We start from the raw sequence: 19,918 nt of genomic DNA on the forward strand, positions 1-19,918 counted from the left end.
AAGCCTACTCCTCCTTCATTCTTTGATGGATTTCATCCATATTTGGTTTGAAACATCATTGGGGAAGGACAATCATATTTTATATAAATGAGCCTGGTCCGACCCCTAGGGTCAGAGGGGCGGGGCCCCAAAAGGGCAAATTTTCTTAATTTTAGATTTAAAATCCTACTCCTCCTTCATCCTTGGATAGATTTCATCCATATTTGGTTTGAAACATCAATGAGCCTGGTGCGACCCCTAGGGGCTGAGGGGGGTGGGGCCCCAAAAGGGCAAATTTTCTTATTTTAGCTTTAAATTCCTACTCCTCCTTCATCCTTGGATGGATTTCATCCATATGTAGTGTGAAACTTCATTAGGGAAGGACAATCATATTTTTATATAAATGAGCTTGGTCTGACCCCTATGGTCAGAGGGGCAGGGCCTCAAAAGGGCAAATTTTCTTAATTTTTAGCTTTAAAATCCTACTCCTCCTTCATCCTTGGATGGATTTCATTTATATTTAGTGTGAAACATCATTGGGCAAGGACAATCATATTTGATATAAATGAGTCTGGTCCGACCCCTAGGGGCTGAGGGATGGGGCCCCAAAAGGGCAAACTTTCTTATTTTAAGCTTTAAAATCCTACTCCTCCTTCATCCTTGGATGGATTTCATTTATATTTGGTTTTAAACATCATTGGGGAAGGACAATCATATTTTATATAAATGAACCTGGTCCGACCCCTAGGGGCTGAGGGGTGGGGCCCCAAAAGGGCAAATTTTCTTAATTTTAGCTGGCCCACTTCCTGTTTTCAGGTTTCACTCTCTGATCTCAATGAAAATTGGTCTATAGAGGTTTTAATTGATGCCGAACAACGTGCAAACATTTTCGTAAAGATTATTGTATTCCAAGATGGCCGTTGGCCCACTTCCTGTTTTAAGGTTTCAGTCTCTGATCTTAATGAAAATTGGTCTATAGGGGTTTTAATTGATGCCGAACAACATGCAAACATTTTCGTAAAAATTTTGGTATTTCAAGATGGCTGCTGGCCCACTTCCTGTGTTCGGGTTCATTCCAGATCTCAATGAAAATTGGTCTAAAGGGGTTTTAATTGATTCAGAAGGGGGAACTTTAGGTGAGGACAATCATATTTTATAAAGGACCAGGCTAAGACCCATGGGGATAGTACGGCGGAGGTCCAAACTGGGAGCTTAGCTGAAATTTGGCTTTAAAATCTGACTCCTTATATTAATCCTTGAATGGGTTACAACCATATATGGATGAAGGGCAACCAAGTTTGTTCAACAAATGACATTTACCTATTTCAGAAACTTACATATTCAACTAAGGAGTTCCTTGTGTTATTTATATTAATTGTTAACCACTACTTTATACTGTGACTTTGTTGTTTTGTGCCATGAGTCAGATGACCGTAAAGGCCCATGGGCCTCTTGTTAATTCCTTTGGTGATGTTCTAAGCATTCTTTATCTTTTGCCACAAAATTTATCTTTGATGTAGTAGCAATTTCTTCATTCAAATACAAAACAACAAAGAAATAGCAGTCATAAAACTATTATTTACTATGTCACTTACGGTAACTCTTTCCATACCGTTGTCTACTATAGCGACAGGATTTAAGCCTCCCTCTTCCCTGTTGTTGACTATACTGTTATCTACTATAGTTGACAGGATTTTACCCTCCCACGTCCCTGTTTTTGACTATACTGTTGTCTACTATAGCTGACAGGATTTTACCCTCCCTCGTCCCTGTTGTTGACTATACTGTTGTCTACTATAGTTGACAGGATTTTACCCTCCCTCGTCCCTGTTGTTGACTATACTGTTGTCTACTATAGTTGACAGGATTTTACCCTCCCTCGTCCCTGTTGTTGACTATACTGTTGTCTACTATAGTTGACAGGATTTTACCCTCCCTCGTCCCTGTTGTTGACTATACTGTTGTCTACTATAGTTGACAGGATTTTACCCTCCCTGGTCCCTGTTGTTGACTATACTGTTGTCTACTATAGTTGACAGGATTTTACCCTCCCTCGTCCCTGTTGTTGACTATACTGTTGTCTACTATAGTTGACAGGATTTTACCCTCCCTCGTCCCTGTTGTTGACTATACTGTTGTCTACTATAGTTGACAGGATTTTACCCTCCCTCGTCCCTGTTGTTGACTATACTGTTGTCTACTATAGTTGACAGGATTTTACCCTCCCTGGTCCCTGTTGTTGACTATACTGTTGTCTACTATAGTTGACAGGATTTTACCCTCCTCGTCCCTGTTGTTGACTATACTGTTGTCTACTATAGTTGACAGGATTTTACCCTCCCTCGTCCCTGTTGTTGACTATACTGTTGTCTACTATAGTTGACAGGATTTTACCCTCCCACGTCCCTGTTGTTGACTATACTGTTGTCTACTATAGTTGACAGGATTTTACCCTCCCTCGTCCCTGTTGTTGACTATACTGTTGTCTACTATAGTTGACAGGATTTTACCCTCCCACGTTTCTGTTGTTGACTATACTGTTGTCTACTATAGTTGACAGGATTTTACCCTCCCTCGTCCCTGTTGTTGACTATACTGTTGTCTACTATAGTTGACAGGATTTTACCCTCCCTCGCCCTGTTGTTGACTATACTGTTGTCTACTATAGTTGACAGGATTTTACCCTCCCTCGTCCCTGTTGTTGACTATACTGTTGTCTACTATAGTTGACAGGATTTTACCCTCCTCCCTCGTCCCTGTTGTTGACTATACTGTTGTCTACTATAGTTGACAGGATTTTACCCTCCCTCGTCCCTGTTGTTGACTATACTGTTGTCTACTATAGTTGACAGGATTTTACCCTCCCCGTCCCTGTTGTTGACTATACTGTTGTCTACTATAGTTGACAGGATTTTACCCTCCCTGGTCCCTGTTGTTGACTATACTGTTGTCTACTATAGTTGACAGGATTTTACCCTCCCTCGTCCCTGTTGTTGACTATACTGTTGTCTACTATAGTTGACAGGATTTTACCCTCCCTCGTCCCTGTTGTTGACTATACTGTTGTCTACTATAGTTGACAGGATTTTACCCTCCCTCGTCCCTGTTGTTGACTATACGTTGTCTACTATAGTTGACAGGATTTTACCCTCCCTCGTCCCTGTTGTTGACTATACTGTGTTGTCTACTATAGTTGACAGGATTTTACCCTCCCTCGTCCCTGTTGTTGACTATACCGTTGTCTACTATAGTTGACAGGATTTTACCCTCCCTCGTCCCTGTTGTTGACTATACTGTTGTCTACTATAGTTGACAGGATTTTACCCTCTCCCTCGTCCCTGTTGTTGACTATACTGTTGTCTACTATAGTTGACAGGATTTTACCCTCCCTCGTCCCTGTTGTTGACTATACTGTTGTCTACTATAGTTGACAGGATTTTACCCTCCCTCGTCCCTGTTGTTGACTATACTGTTGTCTACTATAGTTGACAGGATTTTACCCTCCCACGTCCCTGTTGTTGACTATACTGTTGTCTACTATAGTTGACAGGATTTTACCCTCCCTCGTCCCTGTTGTTGACTATACTGTTGTCTACTATAGTTGACAGGATTTTACCCTCCCTCGTCCCTGTTGTTGACTATACTGTTGTCTACTATAGTTGACAGGATTTTACCCTCCCTCGTCCCTGTTGTTGACTATACTGTTGTCTACTATAGTTGACAGGATTTTACCCTCCCTCGTCCCTGTTGTTGACTATACTGTTGTCTACTATAGTTGACAGGATTTTACCCTCCCTCGTCCCTGTTGTTGACTATACTGTTGTCTACTATAGTTGACAGGATTTTACCCTCCCTCGTCCCTGTTGTTGACTATACTGTTGTCTACTATAGTTGACAGGATTTTACCCTCCCCTCGTCCCTGTTGTTGACTATACTGTTGTCTACTATAGTTGACAGGATTTTACCCTCCCTCGTCCCTGTTGTTGACTATACTGTTGTCTACTATAGTTGACACAGGATTTTACCCTCCCCGTCACTGTTGTTGACTATACTGTTGTCTACTTAGTTGACAGGATTTTACCCTCCCACGTCCCTGTTGTTGACTATACTGTTGTCTACTATAGTTGACAGGATTTTACCCTCCCACGTTCCTGTTGTTGACTATACTGTTGTCTACTATAGTTGACAGGATTTTACCCTCCCTCGTCTGTTGTTGACTATACTGTTGTCTACTATAGTTGACAGGATTTTACCCTCCCTCGTCCCTGTTGTTGACTATACTGTTGTCTACTATAGTTGACAGGATTTTACCCTCCCTGGTCCCTGTTGTTGACTATACTGTTGTCTACTATAGTTGACAGGATTTTACCCTCCCACGTCTGTTGTGACTATACTGTTGTCTGACTATACTGTTGTTGACTATAGTGTTAGGACAGGATTTTACCCTCCCTCGTCCCTGTTGTTGACTATACTGTTGTCTACTATAGTTGACAGGATTTTACCCTCCCTGGTCCCTGTTGTTGACTATACCGTTGTCTACTATAGTTGACAGGATTTTACCCTCCCTCGTCCCTGTTGTTGACTATACTGTTGTCTACTATAGTTGACAGGATTTTACCCTCCCTCGTCCCTGTTGTTGACTATACTGTTGTCTACTATAGTTGACAGGATTTTACCCTCCCTCGTCCCTGTTGTTGACTATACTGTTGTCTACTATAGTTGACAGGATTTTACCCTCCCTCGTCCCTGTTGTTGACTATACTGTTGTCTACTATAGTTGACAGGATTTTACCCTCCCTCGTCCCTGTTGTTGACTATACTGTTGTCTACTATAGTTGACAGGATTTTACCCTCCCTGGTCCCTGTTGTTGACTATACCGTTGTCTACTATAGTTGACAGGATTTTACCCTCCCACGTCCCTGTTGTTGACTATACTGTTGTCTACTATAGTTGACAGGATTTTACCCTCCCTCGTCCCTGTTGTTGACTATACTGTTGTCTACTATAGTTGACAGGATTTTACCCTCCCTCGTCCCTGTTGTTGACTATACTGTTGTCTACTATAGTTGACAGGATTTTACCCTCCCTCGTCCCTGTTGTTGACTATACTGTTGTCTACTATAGTTGACAGGATTTTACCCTCCCTCGTCCCTGTTGTTGACTATACTGTTGTCTACTATAGTTGACAGGATTTTACCCTCCCTCGTCCCTGTTGTTGACTATACTGTTGTCTACTATAGTTGACAGGATTTTACCCTCCCTCGTCCCTGTTGTTGACTATACTGTTGTCTACTATAGTTGACAGGATTTTACCTCTCCACGTCCCTGTTGTTGACTATACTGTTGTCTACTATAGTTGACAGGATTTTACCCTCCCTCGTCCCTGTTGTTGACTATACTGTTGTCTACTATAGTTGACAGGATTTTACCCTCCCACGTCCCTGTTGTTGACTATACTGTTGTCTACTATAGTTGACAGGATTTTACCCTCCCACGTCCCTGTTGTTGACTATACTGTTGTCTACTATAGTTGACAGGATTTTACCCTCCCACGTCCCTGTTGTTGACTATACTGTTGTCTACTATAGTTGACAGGATTTTACCCTCCCACGTCCCTGTTGTTGACTATACTGTTGTCTACTATAGTTGACAGGATTTTACCCTCCCTCGTCCCTGTTGTTGACTATACTGTTGTCTACTATAGTTGACAGGATTTTACCCTCCCACGTCCCTGTTGTTGACTATACTGTTGTCTACTATAGTTGACAGGATTTTACCCTCCCACGTCCCTGTTGTTGACTATACTGTTGTCTACTATAGTTGACAGGATTTTACCCTCCCTCGTCCCTGTTGTTGACTATACTGTTGTCTACTATAGTTGACAGGATTTTACCCTCCTCGTCCCTGTTGTTGACTATACTGTTGTCTACTATAGTTGACAGGATTTTACCCTCCCACGTCCCTGTTGTTGACTATACTGTTGTCTACTATAGCTGACAGGATTTTACCCTCCCTCGTCCCTGTTGTTGACTATACTGTTGTCTACTATAGTTGACAGGATTTTACCCTCCCAGTTTCCTGTTGTTGACTATACTGTTGTTTCTGTTGTCTACTATAGCTGACAGGATTTTACCCTCCCTCGTCCCTGTTGTTGACTATACCGTTGTCTACTATAGTTGACAGGATTTTACCCTCCCTGGTCCCTGTTGTTGACTATACTGTTGTCTACTATAGTTGACAGGATTTTACCCTCCCTCGTCCCTGTTGTTGACTATACTGTTGTCTACTATAGTTGACAGGATTTTACCCTCCCTCGTCCCTGTTGTTGACTATACTGTTGTCTACTATAGTTGACAGGATTTTACCCTCCTCGTCCCTGTTGTTGACTATACTGTTGTCTACTATAGTTGACAGGATTTTACCCTCCCTCGTCCCTGTTGTTGACTATACTGTTGTCTACTATAGTTGACAGGATTTTACCCTCCCTCGTCACTGTTGTTGACTATACTGATGTCTACTATAGTTGACAGGATTTTACCCTCCCTCTTCGCTGTTACGAAGTTTGCCTATACTAATTTCTAGGTTACTTATCGATGGATGTATTTGTCTATTCATCTATTTGCCCATGTGTTAAATGATATATCTTTATTATGCATTTCCTATTGGCAGTTTTGTATGATAGATGCAATAAATGATTTCAGGGAGTGCGTATGCCTACCAGGACGATGAGACCTCTAGTGACAGTGACGACGAAGTACTTAAACGTTACCAGAGCACACTCACCACCACTCAGAGTATACGGAGGACAGACACAACAAATAGTTTCCGAAGCTCCAAAAGCACGAAGAGTTCTAAAAGTAGGAAAAGTGTAACAGGTAAGTAGTGTGTTTGTATGGCCCACTTTTGTGAATTACTTTTCTCTTCTCTATCATTGTTTTTGAATTATTTTTCTCTTCTCTCTCATTCTTTATGACTTAACTTTTCTCTTCTCTCTCATTCTTTGTGAATTACTTTTCTCTTCTCTCTCATTCTTTGTAAATTACTTTCCTCTTTTCTATCATTCTTTGTGAATTATTTTTCTCTTCTCTCTCATTCCTTGTGAATTACTTTACTCTTCTCTCTCATTCTTTGTGAATTACTTTCCTCTTCTCTCTCATTCTTTGTGAATTACTTTTCTCTTCTCTCTCATTCTTTGTGAATTACTTTTCTCTTCTCTCTCATTCTTTTTTAATTATTTTCTCTTCTCTCTCATTCTTTGTGAATTACTTTCCTCTTCTCTCTCATTCTTTGTGAATTACTTTTCTCTTCTCTCTCATTCTTTGTGAATTACTTTTCTCTTCTCTATCATTGTTTGTGAATTACTTTCTCATCTCTCTCATTCTTTGTGAATTACTTTCCTCTTTTCTCTCATTCTTTGTGAATTACTTTTCTCTTCTCTATCATTCTTTGTGAATTACTTTTCTCTTCTCTTTCATTCTTTGTGAATTACTTTTCTCTTCTCTCTCATTCTTTGTGAATTACTTTCCTCTTCTCTCTCATTCTTTGTGAATTACTTTCCTCTTCTTTCTCATTCTTTGTGAATTACTTTTCTCTTCTCTCTCATTCTTTGTGAATTACTTTTCTCTTCTCTCTCATTCTTTGTGAATTACTTTCCTCTTCTCTATCATTCTTTGTGAATTACTTTCTCATCTCTCTCATTCTTTGTGAATTACTTTTCTCTTCTCTCTCATTCTTTGTGAATTACTTTCCTCTTCTCTCTCATTCTTTGTGAATTACTTTTCTCTTCTCTCTCATTCTTTGTGAATTACTTTCCTCTTCTCTATCATTCTTTGTGAATTACTTTCTCATCTTTCTCATTCTTTGTGAATTACTTTTCTCTTCTCTCTCATTCTTTGTGAATTACTTTTCTCTTCTCTCTCATTCTTTGTGAATTACTTTCTCTTCTCTCTCATTCTTTGTGAATTACTTTCCTCTTCTCTCTCATTCTTTGTGAATTACTTTACCTCTTCTCTCTTATTCAAATCGCTTTTCGTCGGTGGTCCGTCCTCCTTCCGTCCGTCCTTCCGTCCGGTAACATTTCTTGTTACCGCTATGTCTCGGAGAGGGCTGAAGGTATTTTTCTCAAATTTTATATGTAGCTTCCCCTAGGGCCCTAGTTGTGAATATTGCATTTTGGGACCAATCGATCAACAAGATGGCTGCCAGGCCGCCATATTGGATTTTGATAGTTAAAAATTGTTACCTCTATTTCTCAGAAAGTACTGAAGGGATCTCTCTCAAATTTTACATGTAGCTTCCCCTAGGGCCCTAGTTGTGCATATTGCATTTTGGGACTAATCAGTCAACAAGATGGCTGACAGGCCACCATCTTTGATTTTGATAATTGAAGTTTGTTACTGCTATTTCTCAGAAAGTGCTGAAGCGATCTGGTTCAATTTTAATATGTAGGTTCCCCCAGGACATTAGTTGTGCATATTGCTTTTTTTTTGACCAATCGGTCAACAAGATGGCCGACAGGTAGCACTCTTGGATTTTGATAGTTGAAGTTTGTTAATGTTATATATCTCAGAAAGTACTCAAAGGATCTTTCTCAAATTTCATATGTAGTAATATGTAGTAAAATTTGAAAAGAAGAGAAAAGATCCTTCTTTCCATTTTCAGACATAGATCATTCTTTAATGGGCGCCAAGATCCCTCTGTGATCTCTTGTTATTTATGAATTACTTTCCTCTTCTCTCTTATTCTTTGTGAATTACTTTACTTTTCTCTTTCATTATTAGCTCACCTGGCCCGAAGGCCTGGCAAGCTTATGTCATGGCGCGGCGTCCGTCTTCTGTTGTATGTCAACTTTTCACAAAAATCTCTTCTAGTCATAAACGGCTGAATGAATTTTCACCAAATTTGGTCTGAAGCTTCCTTGGGTGAAGGGGAACCAATTTTGTATAAACGATGGGTCTGAGGGGCGGGTCTCAATAGGGGAAATATAGCAAATTCTTTAAAATACTTCTTCTTCTGTAGGAATGAAGGGATTTAGTTCTATTTTGGTCTGAAGCTTCCTTGGGTGAAGGAGAACTAATTTTACTTAAATGGTGGGTCTGGCCTCCCAGGTGCCTGACGGGCGGGGCCCAATAGGTAAAATATCACAAATTCTTTAAAATCCTTCTTCTTCTGACAACAGAAAATAGGTAAACTTAACCACCTCCTAACTGACAACAGAAAATGTGTAAACTTAACCACCTCCTAACTGACAACAGAAAATGTGTAAATTTAACCACCTCCTAACTGACAACAGAAAAAATGTAACCTTTACCACCTCCTAACTGACAACAGAAAAAATGTAACCTTAACCATCTCCTAACTGACAACAGAAAAAATCTAACCTTAACCATCTCCTAACTGACAACAGAAAAATGTAACCTTAAACATCTCCTAACTGACAACAGAAACAAATGTAAACTTAACCATCTTCTAACTGACCTGACAACAGAAAAAATGTAACCTTAACCACCTCCTAACTGACCTGACAACAGAAATAATGTAACCTTAACCACCTCCTAACTGACCTGACAACAGAAATAATGTAACCTTAACCATCTCCTAACTGACAACAGAAATAATGTAACCTTAACCATCTCCTAACTGACAACAGAAAAAATGTAACCTTTACCACCTCCTAACTGACAACAGAAAAAATGTAACCTTAACCATCTCCTAACTGACAACAGAAAAAATCTAACCTTAACCATCTCCTAACTGACAACAGAAAAATGTAACCTTAAACATCTCCTAACTGACAACAGAACAAATGTAAACTTAACCATCTTCTAACTGACCTGACAACAGAAAAAATGTAACCTTAACCACCTCCTAACTGACCTGACAACAGAAATAATGTAACCTTAAACCACCTCCTAACTGACCTGACAACAGAAATAATGTAACCTTAACCATCTCCTAACTGACAACAGAAAAATGTAACCTTAAACATCTCCTAACTGACAACAGAACAAATGTAAACTTAACCATCTTCTAACTGACCTGACAACAGAAAAAATGTAACCTTAACCACCTCCTAACTGACCTGACAACAGAAATAATGTAACCTTAACCACCTCCTAATGACCTGACAACAGAAATAATGTAACCTTAACCACCTCCTAACTGACAACACAAAAAATGTAACCCTAACCATCTCCTAACTGACAACAGAAAAAATGTAACCTTAACCATCTCCTAACTGACAACAGAAAAAATGTAACCTTAACCATCTCCTAACTGACAACAGAAAAAATGTAACCTTAACCATCTCCTAACTGACAACAGAAAAAATGTAACCTTAACCACCTCCTAACTGACAACAGAAAAAATGTAACCTTAACCACCTCCTTATTGACAACAGAAAATATGTAACCCTAACCACCTCCTAACTGACAACAGAAAAAAATGTAACCTTGACCACCTCCTAACTGACAACAGAAAAAAATGTAACCTTAACCACCTCCTAACTGACAACAGAAAAAATGTAACCTTGACCACCTCCTAACTGACAACAGAAAAAATGTAACCTTAACCATCTCCTAACTGACCTGACAACAGAAAAAAATGTAACCTTAACCACCTCCTAATGACCTGACAACAGAAAAAATGTAACCTTAACCATCTCCTAGCTGACAACAGAAAAAAATGTAACCTTAACCATCTCCTAACTGACAACAGAAAAATGTAACCTTAACCATCTCCTAGCTGACAACAGAAAAAAATGTAACCTTAACCATCTCCTAACTGACAACAGAAAAAATGTAAACTTAACCATCTCCTAGCTGACAACAGAAAAAAATGTAACCTTAACCATCTCCTAACTGACAACACAAAAAATGTAACCTTAACCACCTCCTTATTGACAACAGAAAATATGTAACCCTAACCACCTCCTAACTGACAACAGAAAAAATGTAACCTTGACCACCTCCTAACTGACAACAGAAAAAAATGTAACCTTGACCACCTCCTAACTGACAACACAAAAAAATGTAACCTTGACCACCTCCTAACTGACAACAGAAAATATGTAACCTTAACCATCTCCTAGCTGACAACAGAAAATGTGTAAATTTAACCACCTCCTAACTGACAACAGAAAAAATGTAACCTTAACCACCTCCTAACTGACAACAGAAAAAATGTAACCTTAACCACCTCCTAACTGACAACAGAAAAAATGTAACCTTGACCACCTCCTAACTGACAACAGAAAAAAATGTAACCTTGACCACCTCCTAACTGACAACACAAAAAATGTAACCTTGACCACCTCCTAACTGACAACAGAAAATATGTAACCTTGACCATCTCCTAACTGACCCGACAACAGAAAAAATGTAACCTTAACCATCTCCTAACTGACAACAGAAAAAATGTAACCTTAACCACCTCCTAACTGACAACAGAAAAAATGTAACCTTAACCATCTCCTAACTGACAACAGAAAAAATGTAACCTTAACCACCTCCTAACTGACAACACAAAAAATGTAACCTTGACCACCTCCTAACTGACAACAGAAAATATGTAACCTTGACCACCTCCTAACTGACAACAGAAAAAATGTAATCTAAACCACCTCCTAACTGACAACACAAAAAATGTAACCTTGACCACCTCCTAACTGACAACAGAAAATATGTAACCTTATATATTGAAATATTCTGTTCATTTAGACAAAAATAACTCTTAAAATATTTTGATTTGCAGAGAAGACCTACCTTTCTCCTAAAGACAAAGTAGCATTAGTGAACGAGGCTGACATTGGCTCCTCGATGGAGGAAGTTTCTCAGACCCCACGGGACTCCAGTGACGAGGAAAGTGTTCCACAGACCCCTAAGGGCAATAGTGAGGGAGGAAAGAGAAGCAGTCGTGCAGGGAGTGGAGCAGTATCTCCAGAAGCTTCGACTGTCTCAATGTCACCCAAAGGTTCCCAGGCACAGCTCACATTTGACAATCAGGCTTATCAAGGGGAGATAATCTCACCGTCTGCTTCTGGCAGTGAGCAAGTGTCACTTGTAGGAGGAATGTCTGCAGATGTAAGTAATGCTTGATGCATTGAAATTGGAAAATTTGAAAATATCTGTAAATATAGATACATGTGGCTTATTAAGAATTTGGCGTGAAATCGGATGTCTAAAATGACTGTAGTACTATGGACATTGTACTACACAGAGTAATCTGTAGATATCTCTACAGACCAGTCGACTCCTATTTACTCTGCTGAAAACTACAACATGTACCTGACCAAAAACAAGATTGGTCAAGCATTTTGTCCAGAATTGTTTTGTAGTAATGCTATAAAAATCAGTAGTTTTCTGATTAGTTTGGTATTGTCCAACAAACTATTGATTTTGTAACATTTGATAAGCTGATCCCACAAGGGAATCCTTCAATCTCCTGTTATACAGATTGTCCTGTCATAATTCATGATAATTATTGATTATACCAATATTCTAGGAATAGACCAGGAATCAGATCGGCAGTAATAAACCCCAGGACAATGTAATATCAAAATAATTAGCATAGATTGTGTAATGATGTTAAAAAGTCTTACTAAAGGTAGATTACATAAAAAAAATTATCATTATAATGTTTGGTGATGTAGTGGTAGGACACTGGGATAGGGTTGGAGGGATGGCTAGGAGGTATGATGGTGTAGTGGTAGGACACTGGGATAGGGATGGAGGGATGGCTAGGAGGTATAGTGGTGTAGTGGTAGGACACTGGGATAAGGATGGAGGGATGACTAGGAGGTATGGTGGTGTAGTGGTAGGACACTGGGATAGGGATGGAGGGATGGCTAGGAGGTATGGTGGTGTAGTGGTAGGACACTGGGATAAGGATGGAGGGATGGCTAGGAGGTATAGTGGTGTAGTGGTAGGACACTGGGATAGGGATGGAGGGATGGCTAGGAGGTATGGTGGTGTAGTGGTAGGACACTGGGATAGGGATGGAGGGATGGCTAGGAGGTATAGTGGTGTAGTGGTAGGACACTGGGATAAGGATGGAGGGATGGCTAGGAGGTATAGTGGTGTAGTGGTAGGACACTGGGATAGGGATGGAGGGATGACTAGGAGGTATGGTGGTGTAGTGGTAGGACACTGGGATAGGGATGGAGGGATGGCTAGTAGGTATGGTGGTGTAGTGGTAGGACACTGGGATAGGGATGGAGGGATGGCTAGTAGGTATGGTGGTGTAGTGGTAGGACACTGGGATAGGGATGGAGGGATGGCTAGGAGGTATGGTGGTGTAGTGGTAGGACACTGGGATAGGGATGGAGGGATGACTAGGAGGTATGGTGGTGTAGTGGTAGGACACTGGGATAGGGATGGAGGGATGGCTAGGAGGTATGGTGGTGTAGTGGTAGGACACTGGGATAAGGATGGAGGGATGACTAGGAGGTATGGTGGTGTAGTGGTAGGACACTGGGATAAGGATGGAGGGATGGCTAGGAGGTATGGTGGTGTAGGGTAGGACACTGGATAGGGATGGAGGGATGGCTAGGAGGTATGGTGATGTAGTTGGTAGGACACTGGGATAGGGATGGAGGGATGGCTAGGAGGTATGGTGGTGTAGTGGTAGGACACTGGATATAGGGATGGAGGGATGGCTAGGAGGTATGGGTGGTGTAGTGGTAGGACACTGGGATAAGGATGGAGGGATGGCTAGGAGGTATGGTGGTGTAGTGGTAGGACACTGGGATAGGGATGGAGGGATGACTAGGAGGTATGGTGGTGTAGTGGTAGGACACTGGGAAAGGGATGGAGGGATGACTAGGAGGTATGGTGGTGTAGTGGTAGGACACTGGGATAGGGATGGAGGGATGGCTAGGAGGTATGGTGGTGTAGTGGTAGGACACTGGGATAGGGATGGAGGGATGGCTAGGAGGTATGGTGGTGTAGTGGTAGGACACTGGGATAGGGATGGAGGGATGGCTAGGAGGTATAGTGGTGTAGTGGTAGGACACTGGGATAGGGATGGAGGGATGACTAGGAGGTATGGTGGTGTAGTGGTAGGACACTGGGATAGGGATGGAGGGATGACTAGGAGGTATGGTGGTGTAGTGGTAGGACACTGGGATAGGGATGGAGGGATGACTAGGAGGTATGGTGGTGTAGTGGTAGGACACTGGGATAAGGATGGAGGGATGACTAGGAGGTATATGTGGTGTAGTGTAGGATGACTGGGATAGGGATGGAGGGATACTAGGGAGGTATGGTTAGTGTAGTGACTAGGACACTGGGATAGGGATGGATTGGATGACTAGAAGGTTTTATGGGAGTGTAGTGGTAGGACACTGGGATAGGGATGGAGGGATGACTAGGAAGGTATGGTGGTGTGTAGTGGTAGGACACTGGGATAGATAGAGATGGAGGGATGACTAGGAGGTATGGGTGGTGTAGTGGTAGGACACTGGGGAAAGGATGGAGGGATGGCTAGGAGGTATGGGTGGTGTAGTGGTAGGACACTGGGATAGGGATGGAGGGATGGCTAGGAGGTATGGTGGTGTAGTGGTAGGACACTGGGATAGGGATGGAGGGATGGCTAGGAGGTATGGTGGTGTAGTGGTAGGACACTGGGATAAGGATGGAGGGATGGCTAGGAGGTATAGTGGTGTAGTGGTAGGACACTGGGATAGTGATGGAGGGATGACTAGGAGGTATAGTGGTGTAGTGGTAGGACACTGGGATAGGGATGGAGGGATGACTAGGAGGTATGGTGGTGTAGTGGTAGGACACTGGGATAGGGATGGAGGGATGGCTAGGAGGTATAGTGGTGTAGTGGTAGGACACTGGGATAAGGATGGAGGGATGACTAGGAGGTATGGTGGTGTAGTGGTAGGACACTGGGATAGGGATGGAGGGATGGACTAGGAGGTATGGTGGTGTAGTGGTAGGACACTGGGATAGGGATGGAGGGGATGGACTAGGAGGTATGGTGGTGTAGTGGTAGGACACTGGGATAGGGATGGAGGGATGGCTAGGAGGTATAGTGGTGTAGTGGTAGGACACTGGGATAGGGATGGAGGGGGGATGACTAGGAGGTATGGTGGTGTAGTGGTAGGACACTGGGAATAAGGATTGGAGGGATGACTAGGAGGTATGGTGGTGTAGTGGTAGGACACTGGGATAGGGATGGAGGGATGACTAGGAGGTACTGGTGGTGTAGTGGTAGGACACTGGGATAGGGGATGGAGGGATGACTAGGAGGTAATGGTTGTGTAGTGGTAGGACACTGGGACTAGGGATGGAGGGATGCAAGAGGTATAGGGATGTGGTAGGACACTGGATAAGGAGGTATGGAGGGATGACTAGGAGGTATGGTGGTGTAGTGGTAGTGGTAGGACACTGGGATAAGGGATGGAGGGATGACTAGGAGGTATGGTGGTGTAGTGGTAGGACACTGGGATAGGGATGGAGGGATGGCTAGGAGGTATGGTGGTGTAGTGGTACACATGGGACACTGGGATAGGGATGGAGGGATGACTAGGAGGTAATGGTGGTGTAGTGGTAGGACACTGGGATAGGGATGGAGGGATGGCTAGGAGGTATGGGTGGTGTAGTGGTAGGACACTGGGATAGGGATGGAGGGATGGCTAGGAGGTATGGTGGTGTAGTGGTAGGACACTGGGATAGGGATGGAGGGATGGCTAGGAGGTATGGTGGTGTAGTGGTAGGACACTGGGATAGGGATGGAGGGATGGCTAGGAGGTATGGGTGGTGTAGTGGTAGGACACTGGGATAGGGATGGAGGGATGGCTAGGAGGTATGGTGGTGTAGTGGTTAGGACACTGGGATAGGGATGGAGGGATGACTAGGAGGAATGGTGGTGTAGTGGTAGGACACTGGGATAGGGATGGAGGGATGGCTAGGAGGTAGGAGTGTATGGTGGTGTAGTGGTAGGACACTGGGATAGGAGGATGGAGGGGGATGGCTAGGAGGTCATAGTGGTGTAGTGGTAGGACACTGGCTGGGATAGGGATGGAGGGATGACTAGGAGGTATGGTGGTGTAGTAGGGTAGGACACTGGGATAGGGATGGAGGGATGGCTAGGAGGTAATAGTGGTTGTAGTGGTAGGACACTGGGATAGGGATGGAGGGATGACTAGGAGGTATGGTGGTGTAGTGGTAGGACACTGGGAAAAGGATGGAGGGATGACTAGGAGGTATGGTGGTGTGTAGTGGTAGGACACTGGGAAATAGGGGATGGAGGGATGGACTAGGAGGTATGGGTGGAGTAGTGGTAGGACACTGGGATAGGAGGGATGGAGGGATGACTAGGAGGTATGGTGGTGTAGTGGTAGGACACTGGGATAAGGATGGAGGGATGACTAGGAGGTATAGTGGTGTAGTGGGTAGGACACTGGGATAGGGATGGAGGGATGACTAGGAGGTATGGTGGTGTAGTGGTAGGACACTGGGATAGGGATGGAGGGATGACTAGGAGGTATGGTGGTGTAGTGGTAGGACACTGGGATAGGGATGGAGGGATGGCTAGGAGGTATAGTGGTGTAGGACACTGGGATAGGGATGGAGGGATGGCTAGGAGGTATAGTGGTGTAGTGGTAGGACACTGGGATAGGGATGGAGGGATGACTAGGAGGTATGGTGGTGTAGTGGTAGGACACTGGGATAGGGATGGAGGGATGACTAGGAGGTATGGTGGTGTAGTGGTAGGACACTGGGATAGGGATGGAGGGATGGCTAGGAGGTATGGGTGGTGTAGTGGTAGACACTGGGATAGGGATGGAGGGATGCTAGGAGGTAAAGTGGTGTAGTGGTAGGGACAACTGGGATAGGGATGGAGGGGATGGCTAGGTCGGTATGGTGGTGTAGTGGTAGGACACTGGGATAGGGATGGAGGGATGGCTAGGGAGGTATATGGTGTGTAGTGGTAGGACACTGGGATAGGGATGGAGGGATGGCTAGGAGGTATGGTGGGTGTAGTGGTAGGACACTGGGATAGGGATGGAGGGATGGCTAGGAGGTATGGGTGTGTGTGTAGGTAGGGTGGAGGATGGCTAGGAGGTATAGTGGTGTAGTGGTAGGACATCATGGATAGAGGATGGAGGGATGGCTAGGAGGTATAAGTGGTGTAGTGGTAGGACACTGGGATAGGGATGGAGGGATGGCTAGAGGTATGGTGGTGTAGTGGTAGGACACTGGGATAATAGGGATGGAGGGATGGCTACGGAGGTATGGTGGTGTAGTGGTAGGACACTGGGATAGGGATGGAGGGATGGCTAGGAGGTATGGTGGTGTAGTGGTAGGACACTAGGGGATAGGGATGGAGGGATGGCTAGGAGGTATAGTGGTGTAGTGGTAGGACACTGGGATAGGGATGGAGGGATGGCTAGGAGGTATGGTGGTGTAGTGGTAGGACACTGGGATAGGGATGGAGGGATGGCTAGGAGGTATGGTGGTGTAGTGTAGGACACTGGGATAGGGATGGAGGGATGGCTAGGAGGTATGGTGGTGTAGTGGTAGGACACTGGGATAGGGATGGAGGGGATGGCTAGGAGGTATGGTGTGTAGTGGTAGGACACTGGGATAGGGATGGAGGGATGGCTAGGAGGTATGGTGGTGTAGTGGTAGGACACTGGGATATGGGATTGGAGGGATGGCTAGGAGGTTATGGATGATGTAGTGGTAAGGACACTGTGGGATAGTGATGGGAGGGATGGCCTTGGAGGTTATGATGGGTAGGTGGATAGGACACTGGGATAATAGGGATGGAGGGATGGCTAGGAGGTATAGTGGTGTAGTGGTAGGACACTGGGATAGGGATGGAGGGATGGGCTAGTAGGGGCATAGTGGTGTAGTGGTAGACACTGGGGATAGTATGAGGATGGCTATAGGTGTGATGTAGTGGTATAGACACTGGGATAAGGGATGGAGGGATGTGCTAGGAGGTAGATGGTGTAGTGGTAGGCACACTCGTATAGGGATGGAGGGATGGCTAGGGAGGTATAGTAGTAGTGTAGGACACTGGGATAGGGATTGGAGGGATGGCTAGAGGTATAGTGGTTTAGTAGGTAGGACACTGGATGGGATGGAGGATGGCTAGGAGGGTATAGTGGTGTACGTGGTATAGACACTGGGATAGGGATGGAGGGATGGCTAGGAGGTATGGTGGTGTAGTGGTAGGACACTCGGATAAGTGATGGAGGGATGGCTAGGAGGTATAGTGGTAGGACACAGGGATAGGGATGGAGGATGGCTAGGGGTATGTGTGTAGTGGTAGTACACTGGGATAGGGATGGAGAGGGTGGCTAGTAGGTATGTGTGTATTGGTAGGACACATGGGAATAGGGATGGAGGGAAGTCTAGGAGGTATGGGTGGTGTAGATGGTGGTTTAGTGGTAGGACACTGGGAAAAGGATGGAAGGGATGGCTAGGAGTATGGTAGTTAGTGTGTAGGACACTAGGATAGGAAGGAGGGATGACTAGTAGTTTATGGTTGTTGTATGTAGGACACTGGGATTGGGATGGGGGATGACTAGTGAGGGGGGGGGGGGGTGACACTGGGGGGGGGGGGGGGGGGGTATGGGGTGTAGTGGTATAGGATACTGGATAGGGATGGAGGATGGCTAGGAGGTATGGTGGTGTAGTGGTAGGACACTGATAGGATGAGGCGTGCAAGTAGGTATGGGGAGGTGAAGAGTTAGTAGGATACTGAGTATAGGTGATGGATAGGGATGGCTATGGAGGGTATGGTAGGTGTAAGTGGTATGACAACTGGAAAGGGATGGAGGATGGCTAAGGTATGTGTAGTGTAGTGTTGTTAGGACACTGGGATAGGGATGGAGGGATGGCTAGGAGTGTATGGTGGGTGTAGGTGGTAGGACACTGGGAAAGGATGGAGGGATGCGGCTAGAGTTATAGGTTATGTAGATTATAAGAACACTGGGATAGGGGTGGAGGGTATGGCTAGGAGGTAGGGTGGGTGTAAGTTGTAGAACACTGTGGATAAGTGAGTCGAGGGATGGTCTCCAGGTGAGGTATGGGGGCATCGGAGTGGGTAGGAATGGACTGGGTATAGTGTTTGAGGGGATTACTAGGGATATGAAAGGTTGGGAGTAGTTGGGTAGGATAACACTGGGCAAAGGGGAGTTGTAGTGGAGGTGAATGTGCTAGGAGGGATGGTGTAGTGGTGTAGTGGTATGAGACACTTGGCTAATAAAGGGATGGGAGGAGATGGAATGAGGAGGTAATAGGGTCGTTGTTGTAGTGGTAGGACACTAAAGACTAGGGAATAGGGATGGAGTTAATGGGCTAGGAGGTATAGTGGTGTAGTGGTAGGACACTGGGATAAGTGATGGAGGGGATGGCTAGGAAGGTATGGTGGTGTAGTGGGTACGGGGACACGTAGGATAGGGTTGGTAGGATAGGGCTAGTAGTTATAGTGGTGTAGAGTGTAGGTGGACACTGGGATAAGGATGAGAGTGATGACGAGGAGGTATATATGAGGGATAGGTAGGGATGGCTAGGAGGTAAGGTGGGATAGTGGTAGGACAACTGGGGATAGGGAATAATGGATGGCTAGAGTTATGGTGGTGTAAGTGGCTAGGACACTGGGAGTAGGGATGGAGGGATGGCTAGGAGGTATAGGTGATTGTAGTGGTAAGACACTGGGATAGGGATGGAGGGATAGGCCAGTAGGGATGGCTAGGAGGTAGGAGGTTGGTCACTAGTAGGATGTAGACACTGGTAGTAGGGATGTTTTGTGTAGGGTAGACACTGGGACAGGGATGAGAGGAGCTATGGCTAGCAGGTTCTGGGTGTGTAGTTGTAGGATCCTGGGGATATGGATGGAGGGATGGCTAGGAGGGTATGATGGTGGAAGTGGTAGGACACTGGGAATAAGGATGGAGGATGGCTAGCGAGGTATCGG

General features: G+C 44.3%; 1 protein-coding gene across 3 annotated transcripts in view; it reads left to right on the plus strand.

Annotated features, from left to right (window-relative positions):
* The window catches only part of LOC138319446 (synaptotagmin-14-like), a 165,674-nt gene that overhangs the window by 134,175 nt on the left and 11,581 nt on the right, over window positions 1–19,918 (plus strand). For all 3 annotated transcript variants that reach the window (XM_069262602.1, XM_069262603.1, XM_069262601.1), the window contains 2 exons: window positions 6,682–6,855; window positions 11,732–12,060. In XM_069262602.1, the coding sequence (XP_069118703.1) occupies window positions 6,682–6,855; window positions 11,732–12,060 (503 nt within the window). The remainder of the gene's footprint in view (window positions 1–6,681; window positions 6,856–11,731; window positions 12,061–19,918) is intronic.

Source organism: Argopecten irradians, chromosome 3 (genome assembly GCF_041381155.1).
Source record: "Argopecten irradians isolate NY chromosome 3, Ai_NY, whole genome shotgun sequence".
Classification (NCBI taxonomy): domain Eukaryota; kingdom Metazoa; phylum Mollusca; class Bivalvia; order Pectinida; family Pectinidae; genus Argopecten; species Argopecten irradians.